This window comes from Dreissena polymorpha, chromosome 15, assembly GCF_020536995.1.
Source record: "Dreissena polymorpha isolate Duluth1 chromosome 15, UMN_Dpol_1.0, whole genome shotgun sequence".
Lineage (NCBI taxonomy): Eukaryota > Metazoa > Mollusca > Bivalvia > Myida > Dreissenidae > Dreissena > Dreissena polymorpha.
In genome coordinates, this window is record NC_068369.1 from 17,774,155 (window position 1) to 17,794,455 (window position 20,301).

At 31.7% G+C, this 20,301-nt stretch overlaps 1 protein-coding gene across 1 annotated transcript; it reads right to left on the bottom strand.

The window, feature by feature from the left end:
• Positions 1-16,794: 16,794 nt before the first annotated feature.
• Positions 16,795-18,780, bottom strand: LOC127859595 (52 kDa repressor of the inhibitor of the protein kinase-like). Its single transcript, XM_052397093.1, has 2 exons — positions 18,760-18,780; positions 16,795-17,217 (listed from the first exon to the last, which is right to left on the bottom strand). The coding sequence occupies exons 1-2, from the start codon at positions 18,778-18,780 to the stop codon at positions 16,795-16,797; spliced, it is 444 nt and encodes a 147-aa protein (XP_052253053.1).
• Positions 18,781-20,301: the final 1,521 nt, after the last annotated feature.

Sequence of the window (20,301 nt, forward strand, 5' to 3'; positions counted from 1 at the left end):
CCTTCCTTTTTACTTGGGCATTCAAACACAAATGGGTCTTTTAACCAAATATTTATTTGATACAAATGTTTTTTTTTTTATAATTGTTAAATGAACAAAACTAGACCCACTCTTAAAGCTGCAAAATCGTACCTGTCCTTGCATTGCCATGAACTTAATGAAATTAACTATTTAAATGAATCGTGTAAAAGTAAAGAATGCAAAAGTAAATAATGGGAACTACTGTTAACTCTTCTCCAAAATTGTGATAAGGGACTTAAGAAGTATTGTATTGTTAACTGTATCTATATATGTTTATATTGTTATGTACACGACGTTAAATGTATAAAATGTGCTATAACATGCATACATAATATGTACACTATGTACGGTATGAAGTGGGATGCCCTCGACCCACGCTTACCTAGTGACGAGGACAATACAATATGTTGAACGAAAAAAGTTTCAAAAATTGGTGATGGTAGTTGATTATGATCTGTTTATATTTTAAAGACGTTTCTCAACACGGACGATGCATAAAAAAGAAATGCTTGTTTAGGTAATTGTTTGTTTGATATTCAGAGTACTTTGATAATGAGAATGGTTATCATGTTATGCAATACGCATACATTATAAAACATACGTGTTTCGACCATATTTTTCAAAACCTCATTTTAATTGTCATACTGTTGCGCTGTTAAAAGCAAAATCAAAACAAATCATATTGATACATTCATTGCTTATTGGCATTGCCAAACATATTAGTTGTTTATTGCAAGGCATTTCAGTTGGAAACAGCTTATTTGTTTGTGAGTTTGTGTCTGCCATTTTAGGACCGCGATAATGAATGTATTTTCTCAACGATAATGATCAAATAAATTGCCTGCGACAAGGTCATCGTTAATTGAAGTACTTGTATTAATTACGTGAATTTACGCATATCGCTATACATGCAACACCCATGCACGAGTGCGCATTCGCGCCAATGTCTTTAAACTGCTTAAAGCTACAACAGTCATTGTTAGATTGTAATTAATGAACAGTTGCGTCTATGTTTCAAATTCCCAAAACTTATAAAACGTATGTGGCACCCAATGTAATAAGCTTCTGTTGAGCGTATTCACAATTATGCACAAGAGCAATTACAAAATGTGTTGTACAGACTAACGGATTTATTCCATATTTTGCCATGCACATATGTGGAACAGCTGGACTCTTTACACACTTAAAATGTGATGATACAGAAGTACAATTGTATTGATTCCAATCACCATATTCATGTTAACGAAGTGGCACAGAATTGCTTCAACAACAAAAAACACACGCTAAATAGACTCAATATATTTTGTATGGTATCCTGAATTGATATGATGTATGAGTGTAGTTTCCGGTCATTTGCTTTTGTTCTAGTTATGAACACCAAAAATGCGAAAATAATACAAATAAATACCAGGTACGCGTTAAAAACCACTAGTCTAAAAGTCCAGGCATCAACTAATAATTGCACGATAGGATCTTTACTGTTAACGTCAATAATTTAGAGCGAGTATATAAGATTTTGTCAAAAATAAATGAATTTATATAAGATGTGTAAAAAACTTATTATATATATCTTTCAATTTAAAATAAAATGAAAGTTCAGAAGATCATGTGTCGAAAAATGCGAAATAAGCCAGATGTTTAATTCTGGAATCGAAAACCGCTGTACAGTCGAATTCGCCAGCATGTATATCATGCATGTACGATGTGAATCTAAACTTAGTTTAACGGTTAATTTTAAATTTCTGCAACGAATTTATTCATACGACACATGAACACTAACTCTGGTCCTAACAAAAAGACGAATGCTTCTGTTATTGTAGGAAAATATGTTCGTCACAATCGACTCGGGGCGCTAATTTGTCTTTGCTGCATTTTATGAAATTCGTATTTAATGTATAATTTTTCTTGCCTATTTTGTGTTATTGTAACATATTTTATCAATTTATTACAAATTAACACATATAAATAATCGTATAATATCGCTTTGAGTGTATTATTATGCGATCCATTGCAGCGTTGTTCGTATCTGTGATAGAAGTTAAATAAAGATGACAAACATGATACCAAAAATGCATTTATGTTTTGCTATTATGCTTTTTTATACGCAAGCCGTTTATTTATATTGACGCGGAAGGGTTTTGAAGCTACATCTGATCAATTACATCGGTGCCTTAAGCAGCTGAGCTTGTAATTAGATTTGAGCGGCACTTCTATTTTTGTACCACATGGAATTTATCTCAATTAAATGAATAAAAGCCTGTGTTCGGACTGTAACTTATAATTCACATTTAACAACTTAACGTCAAAATGAGCATGGTTTGTAATACATGATGAACTGATGTTTATATTAACACAATATAAATAAACTTTTGAAATATCTTTGTAGTGGATATATTTTGTACACATCTTCATTAAATTTAAAATTTGATTTGTTACATGTGTTTTGTGGGTGTTGTTTTTCTATCATACCTCTACCTTTTCAACTTTCCTTTTTTCTTATTAGACATATGGATACATTAACAAAACAATTTCACATGCTTGAACGATAGGTCAGTTGAGAAAAATCAGAAAATCAGAGTCAAAGAAAAGATGCTGCAAAAGGAGATATTCTACACATTTGTCAGACTAGATTGTACATGCAGTCTAGCAAACATCTGTCAAATCAAATACAATTTTCCTATCGGTTGTCTGCACGACGTTGCCATTATCAAGCTATTAAAACCAATATATGCTTTCTTTTTCCTGCAAATAGTGTGCCTTTGTATAACGGATGAATTATGCGCATGATGCATTTATTTTTAGTACGTGCATGCAATTTGTATAGAAAATCAGATAGCCGTATTGAAACGAAAGTTTACAGATGGCGTTACCAGGTATTGCTGAACAATTAGACAGAACATTCACTAAAAGCCACGATAGTGTTTTTGTTCGAAACGGCGTAATAACTGCATTACATCTGTGTTTATATATTGATCTATCGATTTTACCACAAGATAAAACATTATTAAAGCCACACACATTGACATGAAAAACATGGCATAGTTCATTTAAGTATAAATAAGAAACATATTTTATATATGCCAATAAGAATATATCTGGTGGTTACAAAGTAGAAAACCGTCTCTTTTGCGCTTTAAAATTAAAAATATTCGCGTTTGTCGAAATGGACTTATACGTCTAGAAATCCTACTTTCGGCTTTAAAAGAGTTACCGTTTGAAAAATAATAAATTACTTGCTAACTAGGCTATATATTTAATTTAATCTATCTAAATTAGAATATTTATGGTGGTAACAAGGTAGAAATCCGTCTTTTTTGCGCTTTATCTTAAAAAATAATTGCGTTTGTCAAAATGTACGTATACGTATAGAAATCCTACTTTCGGTTTTAAAATTAAAAAAATAAAATAAATTACTTGCTTACTAGGCTATAGATTTAAGGACAATTTTGCACACTTTCAAATTGCTTCTATATGTATTGATTTACATGTACTTTATTTCAAGGTGTGTGGCTTTAATATCTTAATACGTATCTAGTGAAATACTGTTGTTCGTTCGTTCGTCAGACTGTATTTCGCATTATATTTTAGTCCTTTAATTTAAATTATGAATTTGAATGTACAGAGTATGAGAACATAAACTTTTTTATGGTAATATTTAAATATCTTCAATATTTTTTCAATAAGGTTTTACGTATTGGCTATCAATCATTTATGAAATAATCATACAACATGCATTTGTTGTAACTGTCATATTTCCAATATGTCATTTACTATTATAAACAACTCACCGCAACATAAATAAATGAAATAAGATTGGTTAATCATACAAAGTGTCTATACAACTTTAGCATGACAAACATGCGACAGCACAACAGTCATATAAAACGATAAAACTGGAAAACAAGGTAAGTACCGGTTAAAAGCATTGCCGAAACAGGCACCTGGTATTTGACAAGTAAGTAAACAACACCATGCAATTTTGACGTTTAAAAAAAAATTGTAACACTTAAAGATGTTATCACACAATATATTTAATTTCTCAAAGGTTTCATGTTTGTCAGATAAACATACATTCTGCTTTCTTGGAACCAAGGAAATGTATGTATCATCATTTTTTTATTCATTTGGACACCGGAGTTTGTATACGTTATCACGTCTAGAGGCTTAAATTGTACACAATTCTCTATTCAGAAGCCCGTTAGAAATCAAGGAGTATAATCAATTAAGTTTATTTAACAATAATAACATAAACAACAATCATGAATTTTAACGTTCTTCAAACCCATTACAAAAAGCAAACTATTGATGAAGGAGCATTGTTATTTTGTTATACTTTCTGCTTATTTTAAGATCGTAATTATTTGAAAAAATAAAACACAACACAAACAACATTTGAAACACACGGCACCCGCTTGTCTTTCCGTTTCAATTAAAATATCAATTATACAATTCACTTTATATTTCAAATTTATTATTGCTTGGTGTACACATTTCTATTGTTAAAACTTTGCTTTTAAAGGGTATGTATTTGTAAAATAAGTGTGTTTTAAAAAGAGGAAAATGGGATTGTGGTTAATAGCACTCTAGAAATAGTAATAGTTATTCTCAATGTGAGAAAACAATTTTGAAAATGATGATTATGTGTTAAGTTGAAATGATATAATGCGAATGCCGTCTAGCAAATATTAGTCATATCCGATGAAATAAAACGGTATTTACATTATTTAATTTGCTCGATTTCTGTGTCTGATGTCTGCAGGAAGGTGTAAATTTGTCGTGGGAAGTACTTTTTTCAACTGTTTTAACATGCATGTTTAGAAGCTTCAACTGGTAGTCACAATACCAATTGCAATCGTTTAGTATACAGGAACCACTAGTATTTACGCTTTGAACTTAAACACATACACGCACAATGACTGGGATGTAGTTAAAACACGAGTAAGACGGTTAATCCATCTCTATGATTTGTTATATTTTTCATAGCATACAATAAATATGTTAAAGTTGTGTGTAGTTTCAAGCTTCATTCGAATGATAAGACATCTGAGATTGTTTAATATTCGCAGATTTATGTAATGATAACGTTATAAAAACAACTTAAACGTTTCTAAATTTTTCAGAAAAGTATTATTAAGGAACTTTCTATCTTTTTTATGTGATTCGTAATTTAATAAACATCAAGTTGTTTGTTTTAAGTTCTAATCGTATTGTTTTATAAAAGATTGTTGATATGTAGGTGAAATATGCTTAAATTCAAACGCTAAATATGCAAATGCATGCATGGTATGTAGGTCTGAAGACTGGATCTTTTTATGGAATTTGTGACAAGAAAATCTCATAATCTCAAGTGCCAATCAGTTGTGTGGCGATATATATATATTGATTACATTGCTAAATAATAATTATTTTTTTCATACATAGTGTGGTTATAATTTTGGATAAATAACTTTTTTTATCTATTTGCTGCCTGAAAACACGTACATTACAAAACGATTTCGCCGTTGCTCGAAGATCAATTTTTGGGTAAACTAAATGTAAAGTTAAAGTTTGTTTTCGGTTGTGCTAGTCAAAGTGTGTTTGGAAAACTGGGTTTATATTATAAACCGCTCAAAAAGAATACGCACTTTTCAGTTTGTCTTTGTTTTATGTAATCTATTGTAAACCTTCACCCTATCCTCGGGCGTGCAATATTGCAATGACATTCCATCTAATAATTTTTGGTGTTTTCAACACTGTTAAACTTAAACTAACCCTCGATGTAAATTGACGTCATTTTGTTTATTTACAATTTTCTTTCACTTTCGTTATAAAGACAAGATTTAATAGTTTATTTACATGTAATCAACACATAACGGAGCATTACAATAGTATCATAAAACACATGTATTGCCGCTCAGCATTCTGAGCTATTAGAGATGGAAGCGTTGCACAAATTATGTAATCCACTAAGCAGCCCTGACACAAGAGTCAAAGAGCCAGGCACACAAACACAGAGAGCTGTTAAAGTCCCAGTTCGCGGAATATACCGATGTATTGCATATACATCGTATAGCGAGAAATACATAAATTCATTGAAATATAAGTTTATCGAGGTTGACATAAAAAACCTGGTCAAAATCGATAAAATGATATATAAATGATCATAAATACATGCAATATGCGAAAATCATTGCAGCGTCGCGAGTTATGCAAATTATATCTATATTTAGCTTTCGATAAACATTATTAGCATATGGAAGATAAAAACGCAGATTTACCAAAAACGTAGCGTTGAAACTCAGTTCTGTCTGTAACAGATGTATTTGCATTTGTTCTTACCTTCTCTCCGCTAAATTCGCCCGTATCCGCAATTTTGTTTGTTTAGGTTTGAATTAACGTGTCGAATCATGAATATTAATTAGGTCGGTTTTGTACTTTACCGTACTCGACCCGACCGCAAAATAAAATTCGCTATATTTTTTGTTTTCAAGCGATTTCAACCGGATTTTCAGTGATATCCTCAATAAAAACACGTTTTCTTACGATTCTGCCCATATATATATAGCTATGACCGGGGACTTTAACTGCTTGAAATAACTTGCACAAAATACACTTTAATATAAGTATAAAACACAGCCGCTAAATATTTACACATTTTGCTAGGAGTATTACTTCAATTTCGATGTAATGAATGGTTCTATCTGTATATAGTTTGATTCTTTCCTAAAACAGAATTCGTTCGAGTTTATAGAATTGCGCATACGTATTTTCCATTAGTAAAACGAAACTTTGTTTGCCGTATTCTATTTGTCATGCCGCTCAAAAGTAGATATAATGATTCAGAACTTGAGAAAACAAGTATGCAAATACAGATTATATATGAACGTGTCATGCTGCAAATGCCTTTTAGGAAATATGTTTCATATCCGATGAAATATTATCGTATTTTTATTTTGTATTTTCCATGTTTTCTGTCGGTAGGCAGATATTTTAGTCACCATGAATATTTTAATCAATGCTAATATCCGACCGTTGAACTTTTTGCGCGTTGTATAAATTAAAAACTAGATAATATTTCAATTAAGAGAGTACAAGACCATCATGGTATTATTTTATTGTCTTTATGAACTGAGACATACGTATACGTTAAATCGCGATGGCATTATTTCATACTTGAAACTATCGCAACGCTTTTGAAAAGACCGCGTATTACGGCACATATTTGTTTCGTCAAAACTATTAATCAATCACCTACATGACAGTTTCATTATACAAATAAGGTTTAATAGTTCGTAAGATTCAGATATATATCTGGGAAAAATCATAAGCTTTATATTATGCCAGTGTATCCATTGCTCAGTTATGATCATATATAACGCATACAATACGTATATGAAAAAAAGACGCGCATCCGACCAAAACTTTATAAGTCTTACATACATTGATTGAATAGTTATTATCAATATGTTGCATCAACATTCGCAAACGCTAAGCACTGTTCTACATCAAAAATATTTAATTGGAGCTTATTACTAATCTAAACAGCTCACACGTACAATAATGTGGGAATACAGGCATGGCGAACAGGAATACTATTTCATGGCACAGAAAAGTAAAATGAGAAAAGCAGTATTGGTTTTAAAATATTTGTTTATTTGACAGTACACTTGTCTTATTAAAATGATTTCGATCTCAAACCTACATTGCAAATACACGATAACATAATTGTTAAGGTTCATGAAAAGTGTCAAAAGGTGTATTCTTCAAATAGGGATAGTTCAATAAATATTATGACATTTAATTCAATTTATATGTTAATATGCTAGTAAATACTTGTAGAACATATCAGTAAATGAAAATGAAAAAAGTAAATATGCAAAATGTTGCTTTTGAAGACTTATACATTGCATGCATGAAAATATAAAATTAACTAACAGAGTTAAATTTAACAAATTCCTTTGGTAAAAAGATTGTATACACTTAATTGTAGGTACTACAAATGAAAATTCCACACAACACACACCAACAATCCTAAAATATGCAAAAGAAAAACATCAACAAATGTCAAAAATTAACAAACAAAATTAGAAATTACTTTAAGTATGGTGTACCAATTGTGACATTAAACTATATTTACTATTTTACATTTGTTGGAAAAGTTACAATATTTTAATTTTAATGATAAAAAAGTACTAAGAAAATATATATTCTGTCTGCATGTGACATTTCATAATACTATACTGTTTACAATGTTTTACTATAGCCATATATTGCCATATAAGGAAAATGTCGCACCCCTTGGCAGCCATGTTTTTCAAACAAAATTTACAATTTTCCAACTCATCAAACATATAATTTACACCAATTTTATGAACAAATTCAAATCACACAATAAATGTGGCCTCTATAGTGTTAACAAGGTTTCACTATATGTATATAAGGACAAGTGCCCCGCCCTATTGGCGGCAATGCTTTTCAAACAGACAGAAAGAAACATTTTCAAATTCACTTATTTACTCAAAATAGAGTAATAAGTATAGTCACAAAATGACACACTTACAAAAAAATGAACTATACTAACAAAAGGAAACACGTTAAATGTTCATTTAAAATTAAAAGTACTTTAAAAGACGACTTTATGACAACTTTCAAACATATGACGACCATGTGCATGTCATTCCTCGAACACCATACACGATTTTTTTGATTAATTTGTGGGCATAAAAACATCCGGTTTCAAGGAAGTCGACCGACCACTGTTTCAATTAAAGATCTAGACATAATATATGTGTGATCGGAAAAATAAATAATACAAATGTATTGCAACGTACATATAAAACAAAGTAAACACTTACCTTTCTATAAAAACCATGTAAGCGTTCAAAAATGCAATTGTTATTGTCTGGCCATGATGTCTGGTTCAGCTAGCCGTTATTTGCCGGAAATATATACGAAAAATATTTCGTTTCAAAATCGATCATTTATAAATTACTCACGATCCGTTTATTCTAAAATTTGTATAATTTATTAATGAGGTAATTTCAAGTTATGTTATAAAGTAAATATTTAATATAAGCAATATTTAACAAATTCGCAAATACGAATCAATGCACATTTCTGACCAAGATGGACGACCGATGAAATTAAATCGGGAGGAGAGTCAATTATATAAAGATTCTCTTCAAATAATGCGTTTCAAGTAAGTGTCATTGTTATGGAGATATTATGAAAATGATATATTTTCATTGATTTTATTTTATAAGATCATATTGATCGCATGCTATGCTCGTGGAAAGTTAGTATTTTTCCAAAATCTATAAATAGCGACTCATGGCATTGACATGTTCATTTTGAAATACGCATAGTGTCGTTGTGGGGCTGTATTGACGCAATTCAATGCTAGGAGTACCTTACATATAACTTGCATATACTGTTGGTGTTTTTATTTGGTGCATTTGTGTTTTTTAATGAAATTGAGAATTTGCCATGCATTGCAATATTTTTGCTAATAATTACATTATTACTAAAATTTGTGAGTGTTTTTTGTTTTAATTGTATACATATATGGAATAAAAATGTGATTATTGCAACCATATGTAAATTGCATTACTTATTTTGGGTATTACTGATCATTTTTATATTTTAAAATTTCTTCTATGTGGGGTCATTTTGGGACTTAACATGAACCTTAAACGAGATTACAATTATGTAGCAAACACACAGAATTAAAATAGTTGATTGCTATTATACGTGTCTATTATTCAGAACATCACAAGAATAGCAACTTTTAAGTAATGTATCGGAGATTGAAAATGTTAAAGACAAAAACTTATTTTTTTTGGTAAACGTCGTAGTTTAAAATAAGTTATGACGAAATGAATGCAAAAGAAGATATAACTTAAACGTTGCATATTCCGATTAACACAGGATATGTTAGTCTTAACATTGAACCTTAGATCGTTTCGGGGAATGTATACGTGTGTCGAGATACAGTCATGCGCCAATCATTTGTGTGGCGATGTATATTGATTGAATCGATAAATAATGCTAAGTTTCAAAAATACCACTGCAGCCAACTGTACTTTTTGAGACACTGAATGTGAAACAATTTGGGAATGCAAGCGCGTCAATCTGTTGATAAAAAATTGTGATCTGGATATAATCTGGTGAACCTTCTAAATATGCATTCCTGTTTTACTTGGGCGTTCAAACACAAATGTGTTTTTAAACTTAATATTTATTTTGATAAAAATGTTTATTTATACTTGTAAAATGACAAACTCTTAAAGCTGCAAAATCGTACCTGTCCTTGCATTGTCGTGTTCTCAATGAAATTAGCTATTTTAATGAATCGTGTAAAAGTAAAGAATGTAAAAGTAAAGAATGGGGACTACTGTTTCCTCTTCACCTGAATGTGTGATACGGGACTTAAGAAGTATTGTATTGTTACCTGTTTCTTTCTTTATTTTTATTGTCATTTAAAAGACTTTGTCTTTTAAATGTATACAATGTGCTATAATGTACATACATAACATGTACAATATGTACGGTATGGAGTATGATTCAAAATTGGTGACGGCATTCGTTAAAGATCTGTTTAGGTTTAAACGACGTTGTGAAACACGGATAATGCATACAACAAGAAATTCTTGAAAAGGTTATGGTTTTGTTTGATATTCAGAGTACTTAAATGTTGAGAATGGTTATCATGTTATACAATATGCATACATTATAATGCATATGTGCATCGACCATATAATTCAAAACCGTATTTTAATTGTCATACTTTTGCGCTCTAAAAAAAACAAAAAAAACAACAAATAGATACATTCGTGGTTAATTGGCATTGCCAAACATATTAGTTGTTTATTGCAGAGTATTTCAGTTGGAAACATTTTATTTGTTTGTGCGTTTGTGTTAGGGTTAGGACCGCGATTAAGAATGTATTTTCGCAATGATAATGATCAAATAAAATGCCTGCGACAAGGTCATCGTTAATTGAAGTACATGTATTAATTATGCGAATTTACTTTTATCGCTATGTATGCAACACCCATACACGAGTGCGCATTCGTGCAAATGTCTTGAAACTGCTTAAAGCTACAATAGTCATTGTTAGATTGTAATTAATGAACGGGTTGCGTCTATGTTTCAAATTCGAAAACCTTATAAAACGTATGTGGCACCCAATTTAATAAGCTAAATTTGAGCGTATTCACAATTGTGCACTCGAGAAATTACAAAATGTGTTGTACAGGCTAACGGATTTATTTCATATTTTGCCATGCACACATGTTGAACAGCTGGACTCTTCACACACTTAAAACGTGATGATACAGAAGTAAAATTGTAGTGTTTCCAATCACCACATCCATGTTTACGAAGTAGCACATAATTGCTGCAACAACACAAAATACACGCTAAATAGACTCAATAAATTGTGTATGGTATCCTGAATTTATATAATGTATGAGTGTTGTTTACGGCCATTTCTACTAATGAACACCAAAAATGCGAAAATACAAATAAATACCAGGTACGCGTGAAAAACCACTAAGTTTAAAAGTTCCGGCATCAACTAATAATTGCATGATATGATTTTTACTGTAAACGTCATTAATTTAAGTGTTGACAACGGAATGCACTCATTGGACGAACCGTATCAAACATTTGACCAATTTTCAGGGTAATATTATCCGATCCATTGCAGCTTTGTTCGTATCTGTGATAGAAGTTAAAATAAGATGACAAACATGATACCAAAAATGCATTTATGTTTTGCTATGATGCTTTTTGTTATACGCAAGCCGTTCATTTCTATTGACGCGGGAGGTTTGTGAAGCTACATCTGATCAATTACAACGGTGCCTTAAGCAGCTGAGCTTGTAATTAGATTTTAGCGGCACTTCTATTTTTGTACCACATGTAATTTATATCTATTAAATGAATAAAAGCCTGCGTTCGGACTGAAACTCATAAATCACATTAAACAATTTAACGTTAAAATGAGCATGGCCTGTAATACAAGATAAACTGATGTATATATTAACAAAATATAAACAAACTTTTAAAATATCTTTGTAGTGGATAGATTTTGTGAACATCTTCATATGAAATTTAAAATTTGATTTGTTACATGTTTTGTGTGGGTGTTTTTTGTCTATTATACCACTACCTTTTCAACTTTCATTTGCTCGGATTAGACATGTAGGTACATTCACAAAACAATTTCACTTGCTTGAACGATAGAAGAGTTGTTAAAAATCAGAAAATCAGAGTCAAAGAAAAGATGCTGCAAAAGGAGATATTCTACACATTTGTCAGACTAGATTGTTCATGCAGTCTAGCAAACATCTGTCAAATCAAATACAATTTTTCTGTCGGTTGTCTGCACGACGTTGTCATTATCAAGCTATTAAAACCAATATATGCTTTCTTTTTCCTGTAAATAGTGTGCCTTTGTATAACGGATGAATTATGCGCATGATGCATTTATTTTATATACGTTCGTGCAGAATTGTATAGAAAATCAGATAGCCGTATTGAAACGAAAGTTTACAGATGGCGTTACCAGGAATGCTGAACAATTAGACAGAACATTCACTAAAAGCCAAGATAGTGTGTTTTGTTCGAAACGGCGTAAAAATGCATTACATCTGTGTTCATATATTGATTTGTCTATTTCGCCACAAGACATAACATTATTAATCACTCATAATACGTATCAAGTGAAATACTGTCGTTCGTTCTTTCGTCAGACTGTATTTCGCATTATATTTCAGTCCTTTAATTTAAATTATAAATTTGAATTTACAGAGTATGAGAACATGAACTTTTTATGGTAATATTTAAATAGTTTCAATGTTTTTAATAAGGTTTTACGTTTTGGCTTTCAATCATTTATGAAATAATCATACAACATGCATTTGTTGTTACTGTCATATTTCCAATACGTCTTTTACTTTTATACACAACTCACCGCAAAATAAATAAATGAAACAGATTTGTTAATCATACAAAGTGTATATATTCCTTAAGCATGACAAACATGCGACAGCACAACAACGGTCATATAAAACGATAAAACTGGAAAACAAGGTATGTACCGGTTATAATTGCTGCCGAAACGGGCACTTGACCTTTGGTAAATTAATAAACAACACCATGCACTTGTTTGTTTTTTGTTTAAAAAAATTGTAACACTTAAAGATGAAATAACACAGTATATTTAATTTCTCAAAGGTTTCATGTTTGTCAGAACAACATACACTCTGCTTTCTTGGAACCAAGGCAATGCATGTACATGTATCATCATTTTTTTATTTTATTTGGTTACCATGGTTTGTATACGTTATCACGTCTAGAGGCTTAAATGTTACACAATTCCCTTTTCAGAAGCGCGTTAGAAATCAAGACATACAATAAATTAATTTTATTAAACAATAATAGTATAAACAACAATAATGCATTTGAACGTTCTTCAAAATCTATTACAAATAGCGAACTATAGATGGATGAGCATTGTTAGTTTGTTATACTTTCTGCTCATTTTTAGATCGTAATGACTTGAAGAAAAAAAACATAAACAAAGCTTGGCTCTTAATACACGGCACCCGCTTGTCTTTCCGTTTCAATTAAAATATCAATTATACAATTCACTTTGTATTTCAAATGTATTATTTCTTAGTGTAAACCTTGCGTTTGTTAAAACACTGCTTTTAAAGGGTATGTATTTATTAAATAAATGTGTTCTAAAAAGGGGAAAATGGGAAGTGGTTAATAGTACTCAAGAAATAGTAATAGTTATTCTCAGTGTGAGACAACAATTTTGAAAATAATGATTATGTGTGAAGTTGTAATGATCTAATGAGAATGCCGGCTAGCAAATATTAGTCATATCCAATGAAATATTACCGTATTTACATTATTCAATTTGCTCTTTTTCTGTGCCTGATATCTTCAGGAAGGTGTAAACTTGTTGTGGGATGTATTAATTTCAACTGTTTAAACATGTAAGTTTAGAAGCTTCAACTGGCAATCACATACCAGTTGAAATCGTTTAGTATACAGACACCACTAGTATTAACCCTGCGAACTTTAACAAACACACGCAGAATGACCGGGGTATGGTTAAAACGCGAGTAAGAACGGGTAATTCATCTCTATGATTATATTGTTCATATCACAATTTAAATATGTTGCAGGTGTGTGTAGTGTCAAGCCTTATTTAGGCGATGAAACACCTGATAGTGTTATATATTCGAATACTTATGCTAGGAATCAAAGAATAAATAATGTAAAATACTTTATTTAGTAAACAACAATAACTATAATAACTATAATGCATACTAACTTTCTTAAAATATTTTCTAAATAGCAAATTATATATGGAGGGGCATTGTTATTTTTTTTTATTCTTTCTGCTCATTTCATTATCGCAATTATTTGAAAAAAAAATAAAGCAACAAAAACAAAGCGTGACTCAAATAGGAGAACACACGGGAACCGCTTGTATTTCCGTTCCAATTAACATATAAATTATACAATTTACTGTTTATTTTAAATTTATTATTGCTTGGTGTAAACCTTGCTACTGTTAAAACTCTGCTTTAAAGGATATGAATGTGTGAGATATAAGATAAGAAATAGTGGAATGTGCTTAATAATACTCCAAAACAGTAATAATTACTACCAATGTGAGAAAACAATTTTGTAAATAATGATGATGTGTGAAGTTTTCAGGATTTCATGCGAATGCCGTCTAGCAAGTTTTAGACATATCCGATGAAATATTACCGTTTTTACATGATTCAATTGTGCTCGTTTTATGTGCCTGATGTCTTCAGAAAGGTACTAATGTGTTTAAATGAAGATAAATGTTCTCATTTCAATCGGTCATTGTTTTATGGGATGTATTGATTCCGACTGTTAAAACATTTAAGTTCAGAAGCTTCAACTGATAGTAACACTACCGATTGAAATAGTTTGGTACACACGGACCACTATTATGTACGCTGTGAACTTAAACACCTACAGGCACAACGATATTGTAAGTGAAAGACGCTTAAATCCAAACGCTAAATATGCATATGCATGCATAATATGTACGTCTGAAGACTGGATCTTTTTAGGGAGTTTGTGAAGAGAAAATATCATGTGTCATTCAGTTGTGTGGCGATATATATTGATTAAATTGATAAATAATGAAATTGTGTGTTTTTTTCAAACAGAGCGTCGTTTTAATTGTTTTTAAATAAAATTGTTTTATCTATCTGCTGCCTGAAAACTTATACATTACAAAAGGATTTCGCCGTTGCTCGAAGATCAATTTTTTGGTAAACTAAATGTATAGTACAAGTTTGTTTTCTGTTGTTTTAGTCAAAGTTTTTTTTTTAATCGGTTTTATATTTTATACCTCTCAAAAAGAATACGCACTTTTCAGATTTGCTTTGTTTAATGTAATATATTGTATACTTTCACCCTATCCTCGGGCATACAATATTGCAATAACATTCCATCTAATAAATGTTGGTGTCTTCAACACGGTTAAAGTAGACCTAACCCTCGCTGTAAATTGATGTGATTTTTGTTTATTTACAATTTTCTTTCACTTTGGTCATAAATACAGAACAAATACGGAATAAATAAAACACTAGGCACTAAAACGCGAACTACTCGCCAATGTCCGTGGTTTAAGATTCGTAAGCCTCGCTAAATGAGCAGTTCTTTACTCAACACTTTGCACAAATGTTCAACAACTACACGTATTAAATCTCCCTCAACTTAGAAGCGGATGACACTGGATTAAACTTCCATGTGTCTATATATATTGAAATGCTATATTTTTCTGTCTGTCTCTCTGGCATTCCTTAGACACTTAACTTACTTCTAGGATACATGATTCAAATTTTCTTTATAAAATCAAGAGCACAAATTATCTTATGTTTTACAAAGTCTTATCATTTTTAAAGAGAGATTACAACCTGATATCTCAAATTCAAAGAAAAATAGGTTTTTCTTCACTGCACACTATTAAGATACGTTGTTTATTTACCTTACACGTGTATTGACCTTACCTTTGCTCTGAAACGCTGTCATGCTCCACTTCTTCATAAATCAAAACGATCCGTATCCTCGCTTTGATGCACAAATATGTTTCGAATAGAAAATATAAGAAAAACACTTTCTAAGTTTGTAATTTATTATAGATGTTTACTTTATATTAGTGAGCTATATAAGTGAGCTCGACAAAATAATCATATTAACATACCTTCGTCAGGGGCGTAGCTGGGCTGTTTTTCAGTGTACGCAAACAGCATGCTAGGGGGATTTTTTTTATCTCTACGAAGCCGTACGAGAATTTTAGAGAGGTTTTAGACAATATTATAGTGCAAAATATGGCATGATAAACTCGGATATGATACCATTTATCTTCGATTTTAAAACATGTGATATTCCTTCAAGATTTATATTCTAGAATTATGTCGGGGTATATCATTTAATGTATGTCTAAATAAAACCATGATATGGTATGGTATAAAATAGGACATACCACTTTTGGATAAAAGTAACTAAAGCTTAATTTGTATTGTTTAAACACAAATAAAAGAGACAAAATAAAGCAAAATATCCATCGTTTAGATAGCAACTATGTCTATCATATTTACTCGATAACTATAGTCACTTACATCTCGTCTTGTGTTCTCTACCTTAAGCAAAATACTTTTAAAAACAATACACGTAAACTTCATACGTTCTAATTAATGCCAGGTCTCCTGTATTATATGCACTACATTACACACAAAATAAAAGGGCAAAAAGGAGCTCCTTTCGTCTGGCAAATACGTCAACGACCTCTTCCAGATCGATATCTCGCTCTCGGTGTATATTCAACAGTGCAAGACAAGGCATGCGCTCCATTCCCATGGTGCTACGGAGGTATGTCTTCACCCTTCTCATTGTAGAAAAATACCTCTCCGCTGTTGTTGTCGATACTGGCATGCACAGCAGAACGAGAAGACATCTTTGAACATTGGGGTAGGAGTTTTCCGTAACGGGGATAAGCGCCGACTCGAGGGTTTTGAATGGTTCAGGAGAAGAAATCTGCCACTTCGCCTTCCACCTTCTAAACTCCCTGGCAAATGTAACATCGTCAACCTCAAGGTCCGGCTGGAAATCTCTTGAACATGATCGTCTGTTAATTCGCTCACCTTCAATCTAAAAAGAAAACGTGTCACGTCATTGAATCGGGATATACGTACGGCATATTTCATAAAACTATAACAAAAGCGTTTGTATAGTCTGTGCCTCTTGATTGGGAAGAACACTAAATGTTCGGATTTATATTAAGAGTAATGACATCGCATTATTTTTCAAATTTGTCTCACGGTTTAGTTTATTAAACCATATATTATCACTGTATCGTCAAAACATAAACACCATTAAATCGATTAATGTGTGTTAATTGCTGATTTTCATATACTTAATTTGTATATAATCATTGACCGTTTAAACGCATGTGTATTTTTATTATTATTATTATTAGTAGTAGTAGTGGTAACATTCATGAATAATTTATTTGACAAACGTAGATCTATCTCTGAATGTACGTACATTTCTGATTATGCAAGTTATAGTAACGCGTTTCTGATGGTTTAAACCTTTGCCGAAACATAGAAAATATATTTGAAACTGTCATACCTCAGTATTTTACAAACTTATGATAATTTGGAACAGATTTTTAATTTCATGAATTTGCATGCACAGAGGACACTAAGGTTTAACCTACCTAACACACGGTTTTCCGTGCCACATAAGTGAGCTGATCGAGAGGCTTTCCGTGCCACAACGAGAGCGATTTTAGGCATTTTTTAAGTAAAATTGCTAATAAGCGTACATTGAACGTAAAGATTTGATTATAAAGATGATATCAATGACATTAGATATTTTACATTTAACGGAAATGCTATGTTAAAAAGTCATCAAAGTGACATGTATGCGCGATCGTCATTCCATCTTCGATAGAGTTTGTGATAAGTGTTTGGACCTGCGGAATAGTGTGAACCTGTAGCTGGATATATGCTTCAACTCATGGACCACCTCTTTTTATGCACAAATGTGTTTACGGATTTTAATTTCATATTTTCTAACCTGTTTTGTGAATTACGACCATCCATTTTTCTTGTTTATGACAGAGATGCAGCAAAGAATGAACAGAGAGGCAGTATTTTGACAGAAAGGCCACCGATATGCATCTACACCGTGTAACAGAGAACTTATACAAATGAACATTGCTCCAGTCAACAGTCAACAATTGAATTGTATCTATACTGGTTGTTTGCTAGTCTGAATTTCCGTCGAAAACATCTCTGTACGAGGGCAAAATCAAATTAGCAGCCATTCTTAAAATCGCCAGCTTCGTAAACACTCCATTCGGATACAAAGTAGAAAACAACGATAAAGCGCAGTCGATAATAATGTTATGTATAGTCACCACCAAAAGAAACGTGACCTCGAAAATGGTTAATCATGCACAGTCTATGAAGTGGAAAAAAACACTTTAAGACAGTTTAAGTGTTTTCGATATGAAAACACATATCTCGCACAGAAAATATGCTTAACCCGGGTTAGGCATCACATTTTATTGCATTTTTCGTCCACTTTAATTTTGTATTTTTTCCAAACAGCGTACGCACGTGCGTATTTGCGTATGCCCAGCTACGCCCCTGTTCGTTCGTCGAACAATCCTTTACAGCTGACTTTCTGCATGAGGTTTGCCATTAGGCAAACCCTAAACATATTACATGTATGTACGTTTATCTGTGTAGTTATCGTCGTCGTGAAATGTTAATGCTAAATAAAAAATAATTAGTTTTTGTGTAATGAGACTGGTAACGTTATTACTTCCTCAAATGATTGAAATTAACAAGACTTTGTCAAACATTTTACACACCATTTGAACATGTGTTAATATAGGAAATAACTTACGTTGTGTGAGCTTAATTTGATTGAGATCTGCACACACCTCTTTTTTGTTTTTCGTATAAAGGCATATTAATGAGCGATTAAAGACATTGCACTACTGAGCATTGCAAGTACATTGCACTACTGAACATTGCAAGTACATTGCACTACTGAACATTGCAAGTACATCATAAACTCATTAATACTCATGTCGTTGTCTATAATAATTTGTGTGCTGGCATTTTATTTTAAATTTCCGTTACCTGACAGTGATCATATCATTTAACATTGATATCAATGTTATGTTTGTGTTTACCTCATCAATCTGGTGACACGTGAAATAGCTAACATTATGTGATCGGCTAGGGTATGGTATTTCACTCGTTTTATTTTAAAGATATACAATTTTTATACTTTTATCTGAAGTTAATGGACGGAGAGAGTGCATTCTCTTACTTCATAAAACCTCATATTATGGCTTCATTTGCGGAACGACATATCAAACACATTAGGAATTAATCACTTGCGACAAAGCAAACGTATGCTCGAGATCAATGACGCATTGAACGAGAAGGCAATAATTGAAATTTATGCGATCGCAGACAATTAGTGATAGTTTCAAAACAACAATTCACGGTCTCTCTTTGTTGCATATTTCTTTTTCTAGCTAAACGAGTTTGCTAATTAAACAGTATGTCGGCAAGTCTAATAGAATATTGTCATCGTTTCTCAATGTTTGTGCTCAATATTGCTAAGCAATTATTCATTAACACACCTTAGGTGTTAAATGTGAGTACGAAATATAGTTTGGATATCACCTTTTAACGCATTTAGTTAATGTTTTTGGGTGGTTCTATCCGTAAATAATTTGAATCTTGCAAAAAACTGAATAAGTTCGCGTTGAGAGCATTGCTCATACGTATTTTCTATTAGTAAAACGAAACTTTGTTTGCCGAATTCTTTTTCCATGCCCTCCTAAAAGAGAAATAATGATTCGTAACCTGAGAAAACAAATATGCAAATACAGATTATATATGCAATTGTAATGATACAAATACCTTTTAGTAACTATGTATCATATCCGAAGAAGTTTTATTGTGTTTACATAATACATTTTCCATGTTTTCTGTCGGTATGACGAATGATGTTCGTATATACATGCATATACACGATCACAAGTATTTCAAGATTCCATGAAACCGAAGCCTTTTTCGTTCGGCACACCAGGCAAATAGCACTTAATTATCATTTATAACGCAAAAAGGTATTTTGTCAGTTAAGAGTCAATAAGTATCATCCATTGTAAAGCAAACTCATGTCACACTGAACACAAATGAA

Coding starts and splice junctions, on each gene's coding strand:
- LOC127859595 (XM_052397093.1), bottom strand. CDS start 18,780: ATGGCAAACCTCATGCAGAAA. Junction 17,218..18,759: donor TGGCAAACCTCATGCAGAAA/GTCAGCTGTAAA, acceptor TTTTCTTTTTAG/ATTGAAGGTGAGCGAATTAA.